The sequence below is a fragment of the Chelonia mydas genome, chromosome 1 (assembly GCF_015237465.2).
Source record: "Chelonia mydas isolate rCheMyd1 chromosome 1, rCheMyd1.pri.v2, whole genome shotgun sequence".
Classification (NCBI taxonomy): Eukaryota; Metazoa; Chordata; order Testudines; family Cheloniidae; genus Chelonia; species Chelonia mydas.
Genome location: NC_057849.1, coordinates 307,354,896 through 307,370,287, shown reverse-complemented (window position 1 = coordinate 307,370,287; position 15,392 = coordinate 307,354,896). Strand labels below are relative to the sequence as shown.

The following is a 15,392-nucleotide window of genomic DNA, read 5'->3' as shown; positions in this document are numbered from 1 at the left end:
AATAGTGACCTCTACAAGCCATGATTCGTTTGTTTCTTTTAAGAACAAAACGTGAATGGGAGGGTTTTTCCCCATGAGAAAAAATGAACATTTAAAGACTAGATTCTTCTGTGTGTGTGTTCTTCAGTCTAGATTCATCTTCCAAAAGTGCTTTGTGTTTACCTTGTATATATACTTGGGCACATTTTAAACACAGCTTTGCATTAGTGTTCCATCAGTGTATCAGACTTTCTTAAAGTTGTGGCTATATATAAGAAGGGAAGAGTGATACTAAATTGGCCAGCCTAACTTTACATATCTACATTCATAATTTAAATAATTAAAAAGAAATTGTGTTACTTACTGATTTTAGGGATTGGAACAGGTGAAGGAGAGGCCCTACATTTTTTATATTTTGAAGTAAAATAAATAAAAATTCCTAGCACGTAAAGCAAGAGACTGAGCATCTATTTCTGAAACTCTGTCATTGATTTGCTGTGACCGAGGGCAAGTCTCAACTTCTCTCTGCATTAGTTTGCCTATTTGTAAAATTTACCCACCTTTGAGATCTGTAGCAGTATCACAACAGGGGAAACATACCCAGTTTTTCCCTTGTTTCGTTCTTGCCCTCATTTTCTGCCTTGTCTAAAATATAGATTTACAGCTCTTTATGGCATGAACCATATCTATCTATATGTTCTGCAAAGTACTTACTTTCCTCTGGGGATGGTACATTGAGACATTGCTTGTCCTGATTCTGCTGAGATAAGTAGATGTTCCAGTAATGCTGCTGAAACATATTGGTGAGTTTGGAGTCTTTCCATTGAGAGGAAAGTATTTTAAGATACTGCATTGGGAATGAGGAGATCTAGGGTCAATTTCCATTTTCCCACCACAGATTCCCTGAGTGACCTTGGTTAAATCATTTAGGCCCGGATTTTTAAAGGTATTTTAGGCATTGCTGTTCTCAGCATTGCAGCACCTAAGTTTAATTTTCAAAAGTGACTTAGGAACTTAGACTACGTACCATTGACTTTCAATGAGGCTTAGGCTCCTAAGTCACTTAGTGTTGAAACACTGAGTGGAGGTACCTAAATCTGGGCCTTAGTCTCTCTGTGACTCAGTTCCCCTCTGTAAAATGGAGTTGATAATATTTCCCTTTCTCTGTCTGCCTTGTTAATTTAGACTGTATGTTCTTTGTCACAGGGAGTTTCTCTCACTGTGATTGTACAGTGCCTATCACAAAGAGGCCCCATTCTTGGTTAGGGTCTCTAGACACTACTATGCAGATGCTAATAAATTACAGTGAGCGGACACCTAGAATCATAGGGTTAGAAGGGACTTCAAGGGTCATCTAGTCAACCCCCCTACCAAGATGCAGGATGGGTCTAAACCATCCATCATAATCATTATGTAGTAAACATTCTGTGACACCTTTGTTCTCTACATCATGATGTTGTAGTTAATTTCCAATTGTATGATCTCACATTTGGCTAAACTCCACTATTGCATACTCTGCCATTGGTGAATGAGTAAACCGTTGAAACTATTCAGTTTTGGTTTTGATGCTAAATGTCCTCCCCAACTGAGGTCCTGACTACAGTGTGTGTGTGTGTCACATACATTTTTGATGTGCCACTTCTGTTGGATGCATCACTATGTAAATAGTTACCTCATAGGTGTAAAATATCTGAAGTGTGCAGATGATGGAAACTTCTTACTCATTTTTATTCTCAACCCAGGAAGTATATAAATCTTTTTTCTTCTCCTTTCCCCCTGTGACTAATAACTTTCTTTATTCCTTTTTTGACAGGCCAATGGTACAACATTCTTCCTCAAATAGACTCATTTCATGCAAGCATATTCCATTATGGGTTTAGTATAGTTTTGAAATCATTGACATTTAAAAGCTATTTTAAAAAAAGCCCATAACAGAGTGTCTGTACAAAAGGCAGTCTCCATAAAATAACTTCCCTTTGGCTATATTCCAGATTGACTGTTGGGCAAACAGCTTTGTTTGAAAAAAGAACAGGGAGAGAGATTGAGGGGCATATGTGTGTGTGTTCCTGATTTAAACATTTACATTGAAGAAGAATCTTTTAAAAACGTTCATACATATATATTATTCAGCTTGGAATTTTGTGTATAAATTATACCACTTGCAAATTACCTATATTGTTAAAGGACCCGTGAATGTGTGATTTGCACATTTCAAGGACATGGAATATTTTTGTATCTTGTTAGTGCCATTCTCTAAGGTAGTCCCTAGAACACTTGATACTTTTATTTTTGATAGTCCAGTAGTTAGAAATTCTTTTTCGAAAGATGTGCTGCTTGCATATTTCTGCATTTTGAACTTTGAATTATATTTCAACAAAAAATATTCTCCTCCTTTCCTTCAGGTGGCATTTCTGATTTTGGTGGACATATTTTTCTTTCAAATAAGGCGAAGTAGTAAAAGTGGTGGGGGTAGGGGACCATGGCTATGCTTTTATATTACGAACTACTTTCATTGTACAAACAAAAGGTATGAGACTTGGGTTCCAAACAATGTCTGAAATAAAGAAAGGACACATTTTTCAAGGAACTTCGTAGACGTCTAAGCAGAAGTGAAAGTAAAGCCAAAGACGGTTGGTGGCGGGGGGGCAAAAGGGGCAACGACATTAAAGTGCTGCATATCGAATAAAGAACAATGTCAGTTATTGGTTTAATTTTGTCTTTTCAATAGGACACCATGGTTGTAGCTGGATTTAACTTGGCTAAGTCCCCTTCTGCAAATGAAGATGACCGACACTGCTGTCATCTGGAAGTATCTGAAGATGCAGGATCAACAATTTACGTACGTGGGTACACAGGGTTCAATTTTCCACTTTAGATGTCCAAGTTGTCATTAATTTGTTGTTTAACAGAAGAGAAAAAGTACTGATAGAAAAAGCACATTACTGTAAGTACCATAGGCTATGTCTACATTGTGCAAGTGCTGACTACGGCGGTGTGAATTGTGGTGTGCACCAAAGTGCTGTGCTATAACTATCCTATGTGGACACTGCTGGCGTGAACTGAAAGGTACCTAGTTTGTGTTCCCTTAGTACTATTTGAAGAGGACTATGTTAACACTAACGAGATACCTTTTAGTTCATGCTCTTAGTGTGGGCATACGCAATCAACTGTATAAAATCGAATTCTAAAAATCAACTTCTGTAAAATCGACCTAATTCTGTAGTGTAGGCATACCCTTAGAGGCACAGTGTAAAATCTCACTGTAACTATTCATTTCCAGGCTGTTGTGGGGTTATATTTTTACCTCTGTAGCATTAAAGGATATGTTAATCTACAGTTAGACCTCTCATTTTTCATTTATTAAGAAAAAAAATTGTTTTAATAATATTAGCACTTAAATGGTGTTGGCCTTAGCTACTTCTATCTTACTGAGATGTGGGAATGTAATTATCCTCTTTTGCTTCTGCTGTTATTTATTATTTATTATTTTTTATTATTTATTATTCATGTGTTTACATAGCTACGACTGTATCTTTTCTATTGAAAAGATATTAATGTTCCTTGCAGGATCTGCGATCTTTATTTCAGATCTGTTATTGTCTTTTGTCTTTCATAAGCCAGGCTCTTATAATCTTTGCTGCATTTTAATGACAGTTTTTCAATATCCCTCATGCAAATTATCCAAGCAGCAGTTCTAGTACCTGGCAGGCTAAACAGTGAATGTATGCATTTTTCCCTCTAGAAGCTCTGTTGCGATATGAAATGAAGTAGGACTGTATTATGGTGTGCTGAAAACATTTTAGCTAATGGCTACTCTGATCAGGCTCAGAGATGATTTTTCAATTACTTATAACTTTTATTTTAAAATTTCTCAACCCAAATCATACACCAAACAGCCTCATTAGTGCCTAGTTATATGCTAAGTATCAAGCTCCAAACTTCTGTTTGGCAGGAACTTTTTTTTAACTGATTTTTTTAACTCTTTAAATTCAAAAAAGTTGAATGAAATTTTGGCTCTAAAAAACCTGTATGGGTTATTTAAGGCCACTGTAGAGTTGTTAACCAGTGAAAAAGAGTTATAATGCAAACTGTTTTGTTGCATTAGTTGTTGGTGACAGTGATGATGTACATATAGGATGCTTAAACACACTTAAAAGTAATATACATGAAACAAGGGGTAGGTAAAGTATTAGCCACTTTGTGTAATATAATTTCTTAATCACAACTAGCCACAAACCAATGTCAAACATCTTGCTATAATCATTTATAAATAAAATAGTGCTTTATTAGTTGTAAAACAAACCACATGCTAAACAGATATATTGGTAGACTAGGGGCTTGTCTAGATGAACAGGTAGTTTGCAGCAAGTTATGATGTAAATCTATCCCACATTAGCCTGCCGTACAATAAATGTCCATGTGGACCCTGTTGTTGTGTTATAATTCTGTGTCTTTGGTTCTAGTCGTCCAAACACATTAACTTTACTCACAAGAATAGTCCTATTGACCAGTGTCTTTTAAATTATCCTGCATTTTTTTTACGTTAGTGAACCAAATATCAATTTTCCAGATCTTTTAAATTGTTCATAAATTGCTTAAGCTTGCTGACTATTTGAATATTGAGGGATGTAGAATCAGAAATGCAGGGCTGGAAGGGAATTCGAAAGATCATCAAGTCCAGCCACCGGCACTGAGACAGGACCAAGTAAACTAGACCATCCCTTGTTCAACCTGTTCATAAAAACCACCCATGATGGGGATTCCACAGCGTCTCTTGGAAACCTATTGCAAGTTATCCTCGTCTTTAACTATTCTTAACCTAAATCTCCCTTGCTGCAGATTAAGTCCATTACTTCTTGTCCTGCCTTCAGTGGACATAGAGTACCATTGGTTACTATCCTCTTTATAACAGTGCTTAACATATTTGAAGACTGTTATTACTTCCCCATTTTGTCTTCTTTTTTCAAGATTAAACAAGCTCAGGGTTTTTTTAATCTTTCCTCATAGGTCAGGTTTCCTAAATCTTTTATCATTTTTGTTGCTATCCTGTGGACTCTTTCCATTTTGTCCACATATTTTGTAAAATGTGGCACCCAGAATTGGACACTGTACTTTAGCTGAGCCCTCACCAGTGCCGGCTAGGGTGGGATGATTACTTCCTGAGTCTCAGATATGGCACTCTTGTTAGTACACTCTAGCATAATATTTAGCCTATTTTGCAGCTGCATCACATTGTTGGCTCATATTCTGTTTGTGATCCACGACCATCAGTTACCAGCTATTCCTCATTTTGTATTTGTACATTTGATTTTTCCTTCCTAAATGAAGTGCTTTGCATTTGTCTTTATAGTATTTCATTTTGTTGAATTCAGACCAGTTCTCCAATTTGTCGAGGTCATTTTGAATTCCAATTCTGTCATCCTAAATGCTTGCAACCCCTCCCAGCTTGGTGTTAGCCACATATTTTATAAGTATACCTTCCATTCCATTATCCAAGTCAGTAATGAAAATATTCACAAGTACTAGACCTATGACAGACCCCTGCAGAACTCCACTAGTACACCCTCTCCGCGAACAATTGTTAAGTATGCTTTGAGTATGGTCTTTCAAGCCTTAGCTGAGTCAGCTCAGTATGGGGAGAAACTCATGGGGAAACCTTGCTCAGTCCCAGTACTACTGCTGAGGTGGTGCTGGCATGAGGGAGAGTGTGATGGCAGTGGAAATGGGGATGCTGAGATGAGGCTTGGGAGAGTCATTTCCTGGGGGAGTAGGAGACTCAGGGTATGGGGCTGGGGTTATTTGTCTCCCATAGGTTCTTCAGTGACCCAGTTCTTGGGTCTGTGAGTGTCTCGCACTCGTTACCAAGGGTGCTGGAACATTTTTTTTATATGCGGGTGCTGATAGCCATTGAACCCCCAGCTGTAAACACTGTATATAATAGAAACCATTTCAAGCCAACGGGTGCTGCAGCACCTCCCATATCCCTAGTTCCAGGACTTATGCTCATTATTGTTCCTCCTCACACAACCCCAACATGGCAGGGCTAGGAGTCAGGACCCCATTGTGCACGTAGGACTTGCCCAAGGACACATGTAGGACATAGCAGGGACCTGAACTCTGCTCTCCCCACTTCTAGGCACCCAGCACTGGCCTTTCTGTTTTTATGTAAGGCTAAGTCTTACTCTTGTAGTTTCATAAATTATGAAGGAAAGGAGAAAAAAGGCATTGTGTTGGCTTTTCTTTTATCACCTGAAGTCAGACTTGTCTTTTGTCGGAGAATAAAGAATTTTAAAAATACTTGCGTAAGCAGTTTGAAATTGTATTTGTTATTACAATTACTATACTGTTTTCAGATTTGTAATCCATAAATCTGCTGACTTTCTTCTCCTCAGATTTATACTAAGCCAAGTACAGTCACAGCTTCAGAAACAGCATCCATGGTGAGTTTATATTCTAGTAGTTTTTTCATTTGCATATGTAATTTAAAAGGTTCACTGAATGTGAATGAGTAGAAAATTTTTCTATCTCCTTTACTGGAACATAATTTTTAAGTGGCCATTTCTTTGGCTTTGTATTTTGAAAATGACATGCATGGAAAATACACTAAAAGTTTGTAAATAGTACTTCACACTTCTCCAGTGCGTTTCTTGCCAAAATCTTTAGAAGTGCAACTAGGGCCCTGATCTAGGACAAACTCCTGCACTCTACAAAAGGTCGACTTATTTGGGGTTCACACAGGTTCAGGAGTCCCCCCATACACAAAACATTGCAGGAATGGGACCAAAGTAGGTATCACAGCACCCTTGTGAAGTAGGAACATGGATCACTTTACTCACCTCTGAAAAAAAATGGACTTCTGGGTTGGAACACAGCTTTTTAACAGGGCAGAAAACGAAAAGCAGAAACTGAAGTAGGGGAACCCAGACTCTTCCAATTCCTAGAATTTTTGTTTCTTTTGGGTTGGCAGTTATTTGAGTTAGCTTAATATTGGAAGTTTTTCTTTCTGTGGTGAAAGATCTGTCTCCCTTGAATGCTTAGCCAGACAGTCGGCCATAGCGATTGTTTGCCATTTGGTCCATTCCTGCGCAACTGCAAAGGCTTGACGGCCTGAGAGTCCAACATCGGAACAGACTTGATGAACCCATGTAATAAGGGGTCTGCCTCTGGGTCGCCTCCACCCCTCGGTTGGTGGAATTTTATCCCAGACAAGTCACCCGGAGAACGGTGTTTGCTGGAACATCTTGTGGCATCCTTGCAACATGTCCAAAAAACATAAGGCACTGCCTGTGGACAATGGCCCCAGTAGTCTGTAGGCCCGAGCAGCCATAAACATCTACTTTGCAGATGAAGTCATTCCACTTTATGTCCAATATACGACATTGACATTTTGTTGGAAGGCCATGTTTCGCAGCTGTACAACAGTATGGGAAGGATATAGCTCAAATAAATCCTGAACTTGGTTGTCATACTAAGATGATGTTGATTCCATGTCCGTTGTAAACAGCCCCTGGCAGATGCCGTGATGTCAATCTGATGGAGAACCTCGGTGTGAGAATTGGAGGAGTTGGTAAGTGTAGAATCCAGATAGCAAAAGCTGGAGTCTGATTCAACAGTTTCGTTGTTCAAAGACATTGGAGTCGCAGGTGGACCTGGTCCTAGATTTTGCAGTTTTGTCTTTGACCATGAAACATGGAGACCAATCTTAGCTGACTCCTCCTCCATATGCTGGAGTGCCTCACGAAACCTGTCGGGGCTTTGTACTAAAAGAACGTCATCAGTGCAGTCTAGGTCTGTGAGTGAGAGATCACTGATCTCAGTGCCTATGGACCTGACGGAATTCTGCAATTTGAAATCCATTGCCCGACAGAAGAGTGTAGGGGCCAAAATGCAACCCTGCCTAACACCAGATATTGATTTAAAAGGCACTGACATCCGGTTCCCCAGACGAACATGGGCAGTGGTTCCATTATGCAGCTCTCTAATCAAGTCTAACAAGTCCTACGCCCTGTGAGGCCTTCCGTAACGCGACACAGTCGCACTGAATCAAATGCAGCCTTAAGATCAACATACGCTAAATGCAGGGGCTTCCTGAACTCGCAATGTATCTCTGACAACAAGTGAGGGGCCAAAATGGCGTCTAATGTGGACCTGTTCCTCGTAAAGCCTGACTGTTGGGAACAATGTTCCGATGTAGCAAAGGCTCTAGGCTTGCCAGCAAAAATACGCAAGCACCTTCCCTGGAACGAAGAGCAAGGTGATCGGCTGTAGCTCTTACAATCACTGCACGGTCCCTTGCCCTTATGGAGTGAGTCCTTCCAGGCAGTTGGCAGGGTTCCAGTTCTCCACACCAGATGAAAGATGGCCAGAAGTGATTCTGGTCCAGGATCAATAGCACATTTTAGCAGCTCTGAGGGGATGTCATCAGTACCGGCTACACATCCGTTTTTCAGTTTAGAGATGGCGCACTTTACTTCATCCAATGTAGGTGCATCAGTACAAATGTCTGGATCCACCCAGTGTGAGAGAATGTCATCATCCGATTTACATGGATGGCCTTTGTTGTCGTTCACGATGCCGTTTGTAGTGACTATCTGTTGACCGCTGAGGTCGCAAATGGTGCGGAATACTGACTTAAAGTCACCCATGGCTAAGCCAAATTCAGCATCATCCACCACTTGGTTATAATATGCCTCACGATCGCAGAGTGCCAGGGTGTTAAATTTTTGCTTCCGCTGATTACGAGTCTGCTTGTCACTACGCTGGTGGGCTGCAGCCATCAATTTAATTATCTGGAAGGCCTCCTCTTATAGCCAAGGTCAGCGTGCCGCATGCCTATAGCCAATTGTCTGCTCAGCAGATTGGTTGAGGATAGAAGTGAACAGGGACCCGGCAACATCCACTGTCTTGCAGAATAGCTGGAGCCGAGAATCTGTGGCTGACATCAGTACAAAACCTGTTGGCTAACAGGTTTGCGTTGATGTCAAACCTCTTCATCACAGAGGATTTACCTGCTCGTTGGAGCATCAACACCATACAAGCGACAGCTAGATAGTGATCTGTGTCCATGTATTCCGCACCACGATATTGAAGGTAAAGGTGAAGGATCCTTGAGCCTATATTTGTGCTTTTCACAAGTTAGAGCTCTCTCTACTTTACTTTACTTTCCTTTGATTTTAAAAACACAACTTGGTTCTTGTTGGACACTGGCCTCCACCTAACACTGCCTATTGCAGTGATTGATTTTTAATCGAAACATCCATAGACCTACAGAGTGGAAATGTTGTTTGTAATATATTTTTAAAGAAGGGATAATTATATAATTCTTTGAAAGTAATCACACAGGATTCTCACTCATCCACCCTCTCCCTCCCACAGTTTGGAGATTCAACTTTTTGAGGTATGACCTGGGTCTTCCATCTATGTGTCCATTTTATGTTGTTTTTTGTAGGAAAATGTTTTATAATTTCTTTATCATCTTCAATTAATTTGGGGGAAACTGTTGTTTTTTTGTTCAGGAAAGGAGCTGGCAGGCACATTGTGGGACTTTATGTTGGGGGATGCTCAGTAAGACAGAGCCCTTGAGCTAGCCTTCAAGTACCTCAGAGGTTCAAAAATCTTAAGAGCTAGAGAAATTTCCCTGGATGACTGTTACAGGAGATGTGAGACTCAAGAGCAGTAATGATGCGTGCTGATCTCTGCAAAGAAGAATGACAAAAATATTATATCAGATTACTACTGCATCTTTAAAATGTCCTCAGATGCCAGCACTATGGCTAAAGTTAAAATCGATTAAAAATATATTTTCATGTGTTCTCTGTCATGCCTATACTGTTTGCAGTCACATAGAGACAGGCAAATTCAAATAAGTTGAATTGACTAGTTTGTATTTATAACAAGGAAAATACAATCACAGAAAGAAATGGAGAATGAAAATCAAATATCTCCTCGTGCTTGCTTGCTGCCTGTGGGTAGTGGACATATTTGTTTTGAGCTCCTAAAATGAATAAGGTAGACTCCTGCTCTAACACCTGAGGGGATTAGACTAGATAGTGCTTATTTTTTTAAAAAAATGGCAAGAAAAGGGCAGGATTTGGGGCGGGAGGGTTAAAAGAAATAATTTTGGATTGATGATTTTTTTTTTTTTTTTTTGGAGTAATGTTTTCATATGTATCCACTTTTTTATTGTCTCTTTCCAGCCTGTTGCACCAAAATACACATATACCCCTCTGAGTCATCTTAAAGGCGGAACTATAGTCAACTTGTATGGTGCTGTGAAATTCTTCAAGCCCCCGTATATAAGCAAAGGAACGGGTATGTACTGTATCAAACAGAAAATTTAAAATCTCTTAATATATCTCAGGCTGTCTGGTGTGGTTCATGACCATGAGTGACAACCTCAGGGCAGACTATGAAAAAGTAGGGCAGGCACCCCAACCTTGCTGTATGCTCTATAATTAGATTTCACCAACCCAGTAACAAATGTGGACTCCTGAAGCACTCTAACAGTCTTTCCATGGAGACACAGACTGTTGCCTTGAGCATTCCAGTCTGTCTTGCCAGCCAGGCAAGCTGGACTTAGCGATAGCTTGTTGCCAGACATCAAAAATCACAAAATATTTGGGTTGCTTTCAGTCCTAAGAGACCAGTCATTTACCAGAGGTCAATTTGTATGTCAGATCTCACACCAAAGACAACATGTGTAGCCAATTCTTCGGTAAACTAAGGCTTTATTAACTAGGAAAAAGAAATGAGAGAGTTATTTACAGGTTGAAGCACGCAAACATATATACCAAAATGAGTTACAGTCTATGGTTTTAAAAGGTGACAGAGTTGTAGCAATCTGTTAGCACTAAATGTCTTTTAGGGCTGTGTTGCTGGCAGACCAGGTCAGTCCAGGGCCAGAGGCCAATTTACTTTCTATTTGGATAGAATGAAGTAATTGTTGAATACAAAAGTGTGTATAGGGTGTTTAAACTTCATGGAAACTAATGGGCCGTTACTTGTACTGTTCTCACTTATCTGTTCCTGTACAATGCAATAGCAAACATTTACATTGTTTTTACACCTGTGAGTAAATAACCCATCAAACTCCAATGTGTAAAGGAGCTATAAATATGGATTCAAGAAAGGATGGACTCTTACAGGGAAGTGTGCCAGAAGCAAAGTTGGGCTCCCCAAAGACAGACTGGATACCCTGAAAAGACTTTTTTTTATTTTATCACTGCCACCATTTGGAGTTACAAATTGTGATTTATCTGTACATATATTTTACCTGCTTTATTATCTCAATAACTCTCACTTTTTCTTCTTATCTAATAAATCTTTAGTTAGTTTACTATAGAATTGGCTGCCAGCATTGTCTTTGGTTTAAGATCTGGAGTACCAATTGGTCTGTGTTAAGAGACTGGTCTCTTGGGACAGGGAGAAATCTGATGTGGTGTGGTAACCTTTTGTCACAAAGTTCAGTTTGTCTGGGTTGCAAGATAGACTGGAGAGGCTAAGGGGACTGTCTGTGACTCCATGATAAGACTGGTGTAATGATCCAGGAGTTCACATTTGTTATTTGCTTGGTGAAATCTAACTACAGAACATACCACCACTTTGGGGTGTCTGCCCTTGTTTTTTGACAGTCTTCCAAGATAGGCTCTTACAGTGGTGAGCCACTCCAGACAGCATGACAAGGGACAACCCATGTTGACCCTCAAGAACTCTGCTTCTGTTTCGCAGCTCCAGCCCTGTGAGAGTCCAAAAGGCAAAAGAAATGAAAAAATTTCTTGTTCAATATCCTTATTTCCTTCTTCCAGAATTCAAGCTTGATGGGACTTTTTGTATGTAGCCTCTTCATGGGTGTGAAAGGGCAATTAACAAAGTCTTGTTGTGATGTCCTAAAATGGCCCATATAGTTTTGATAGCCTTCTTAATGAGCAAAAAGAAAAGGAGTACTTGTGGCACGTTAGAGACTAACAAATTTATCTGAGCATAAGCTTTCGTGAGCTACAGCTCACTTCATCGGATGCATGCAGTAGAAAATACAGTGGGGAGATTTTATATACACAGAGAACATAAAACAATGGGTGTTACCATACACACTGTAATGAGAGTGATCAGGTAAGGTGAGCTGTTACGGGGGGGTGGGGGGGGAACTTTTGTAGTGATAATCAAGATGGGCCATTTCCAGCAGTTGACAAGAAAGTGTGAGGAACAGTAAGGATGATTCCTTCTGAAAAGTTAACAGTTTCAGGGAAAAAAATTGTTTAGAGTTATAAAGCAAAAACTTAAATATTACCTTATAGCATGTAATAAAGATATAATAAGTGAGATTGATGCAGGAAAAAATTTACAAGCATTTAATAAAGTCTAAACACATTGTTATAAGTTCAACACCCATTTTCAGCATATTAACACACAGGTGAAACAGACTGGTTTCCTGAGATGAATTTGTCAGTGCTTGGCTGAGGCCAGAAGCTTTGGTAAGAGCTGGTGTCTGGTCAGCCAGCATCACAATAAACAAGTGGGGTTTTTTTTTTAGGCCTTTCGCATTTACAGCATTAAAAAAAATCAAAAAGCCATTTTCAATTTATTGATATTTTCATGCCTTTAGCTATGGAGGGTAAAACTAAGGAGAATAACAGAATGATATCTGAGCTTTATTCCTCAAAATAGAGCTTTTAAACTTTCCCTATTTTGCCCAGTGTGTAAGATTCAGTTTGGACAGACGGGTGGAGAAAGAAAGTAGAAAATGGATACCTTACGGTAATAGTCCGTACAAATTAGGGCAGAAGATTTGAAGCCCAGAACTTATTCTTGGGGGGAATAGATTGCTCTGCTACTGTGTATAATAACTCTTTTTTGAGATTTTAACAATGAATGCAATTATACTATGCTGTAAATGTGACACCGTTGTGTCTCTTATACAAAGCAGCAGTTCAGAGCATAAATTATTCATTTTACTCATAATGGGAACACTTGTTGTTTGTGGTGTCATGCCCAGAGGCTGTACTCAAGTTCGGGTGGCCCCATTGTGATAGGTGCTCCATAAACACAGAGGTAGACAGAGTGCCTGCTCTATTTATTCAGAGTGAATCGAAAGCCTATGCTGGTTGTTCAAAGGCTTCAATATATTTTAAGGATTTTTTGCTAACTGTGTTACCACTGAAAGGGAAGGTAAATTATCTGTTGTAACGTCTCTTAAAGTTAGAAGCCTGATTTATGCATTTTTAGCATCAGTATAATTATGTCAGTTTAGGTGTGATTTTTTTTTGGTAACTCAAATATTTATAAATGTTCAACCCCTAGTGTGGACCCAGTTATGTTAATAAAAAGATGTCTTATTAGGTTGCCAACTTTCCAATTGCACAAAACTGAACACCCTAGCCCCGCCCCTTCCTCAAGGCCCTGCCCTCCCTCACTACATTCCCCCTCCCTCGGTGGCTCTTCTCCCCCACCCTCACTCACTTTCACTGTAGCAAGGGGTTGGCATGCAGGAGGGGGTCAGAGCTCTAAATAGGGTGAGTGCTCCAGGGTGGGGCCAGAAATGAGGTGTTCAGGGTGTGGGAGGGGGCTCCAAGCTTAGGGGTGGGGCCAAGGGATTAGGAATATGGGAGGGGTAGGGGGTTGGGGTATGAGAAGGGTGAGGGCTCTGGGCTGGGGCCGAGGGATTCGGAGTGTGGGAGGGGACAGTGGGTTGAGGCAGGGTTTGGAGTGCAGCAGGGGGTGAGGGATCTGGGGTGGGGCTGGGGATGAGAGGTTCAGGGTGTGGGAGGGAGCTCTGGGCTGGGGCAGGGAGGGTGAGGGCTCTGGGCCGGGTTTAGGCTCTGGGGTGCAGGAGGGGACTCTGGGTTTTTTGGAGGCTAAGGGCTGGGATGCAGGAGGGGGCACGGGTTCTGGGCTGGGGGTGTAGGCTCTGGGGTGGGGCCGGGGATAAGGGGTTTGGGACATGGGCTTACCTCAGGCATCTCCCAGTCAGCGGTGCAGCAGGGCTAAGGCAGGCTGCCTGCCTGTCCTGGGGCATCATGCTGTGCCCCAGAAGCGGCCAGCAGGTCCGGCTCCTAGGCGGCGGGTGGGCAGGAGGCTCCGCAGCACACGCTGCTCTTGCCCACAGGCACCACACACCCCTCCAAGCCCCTGTTGGCTGGGAACCAGCGCTCGGGCAGTGCATGGAGCCCTGTAACCCCCCAACACCTAGGAGCAGGACCTGCTGGCCACTTCCAGGGCACAGTGTGATGCCCCAGGACAGGAAGGGACTAGCCTCCCTTAACTCCGCAGCACCGCCAATGGGACTTTTATTGGCCCGGTCAGCAGTGCTGACCGGAGGGGCCAGGGTCCCTTTTCAGCCGGGTTTTCCGATCAAAAACTGGACACATGGTCACCCTATGTCCTATGCCAGTTTAGAATATTTCCCTTCTCATATGGGAATAGCTCTACTGGTATAAAACACCTATATATTGTTATAACTATGTCCATATTAGAGGGGTTGTACTGTTTTAACTCTACACATATGGGTAAAATATAACTCTTGTGTGCTATTGAGTTATCAGGAAGTGTAATAATAGTCTTTCCTGTGGACAATTGTGAAACATAATGTATAACAAAAAAATAAAAGTCATGAAATACTGTAATTTAGATGTCAGATCTTTAAAAATGGATGCAGTCATTAAATCAGGAAACAAGAGCTAATAGTGATCCATCTGCCATTACAGAGATCATAGCATATGTTTTGCTAGTTTTTCGCTTGAAATTAAATTAAAATGACTATCACTACTTTCATGTCAACATATTCCTTGATACACTCTTGTAATATAATTTTAGCATATATGTGTCTAACCTATACATTTCAGGATCCTTTATTTAAGATGAGTTAGTTCTCTATTGGTTATTTTATGTTGCTGGTAGAGAGCTCTGTGAGAGAGTCAAACAGCACTGGTTGTGTTTTCTGAAAATGATCCTTTTTGATGGTACTGTAGACTAATACAGGAATAAATGTAGAAGAAGAAGCTCCAGCTGTTCTATGTTATGAATATTATTGTGGCTGTTATGTTATACACCATATATTCCTAGGTATACATAGACAATAATTGGGGGAAAAAATTGGAAAAAAAAATCTTTGCCCAAATCTAATTTATTTTGACTGGGGGTGAATAGGTATTTGTTCCAACATGTAGAGTTGGAAATATATTATAAAATAATTAATAAATACGCACATGCACACAGCTATGTATATATTATACATATTATACCTTTAATATACCTTGATTTTTTTACTTTATTCACAGAGATATGTTTATATTATATGTATTATACCTGGTATACCTTGATTATTATAGTATAGTATATCATACATGCTGTTTTTGGCCTAAGAAAATTAAATGGTAAATCTTTTCATATAAATGCATAATATTAGGGCCACAAAACAT

General features: G+C 40.4%; 1 protein-coding gene across 6 annotated transcripts in view; it reads left to right on the top strand.

Annotated features, from left to right (window-relative positions):
* The window catches only part of POT1 (protection of telomeres 1), a 136,982-nt gene that overhangs the window by 41,400 nt on the left and 80,190 nt on the right, over nt 1-15,392 (top strand). For 4 of the 6 annotated variants that reach the window (XR_006292013.1, XM_007063192.4, XM_043550437.1 and 1 more), the window contains 3 exons: nt 2,708-2,818; nt 6,372-6,419; nt 10,176-10,290. Coding sequence is in view for 4 of the 6 variants with exons in the window: in XM_007063192.4 (XP_007063254.2) it covers nt 2,708-2,818; nt 6,372-6,419; nt 10,176-10,290 (274 nt within the window). In the remaining 2 variants the exon portion in view is untranslated. Of the gene's footprint in view, nt 1-2,707; nt 2,819-6,371; nt 6,420-10,175; nt 10,291-15,392 lie in introns of those variants that run through there. The other 2 variants (XM_043550441.1, XM_043550449.1) reach the window with 2 other exon arrangements.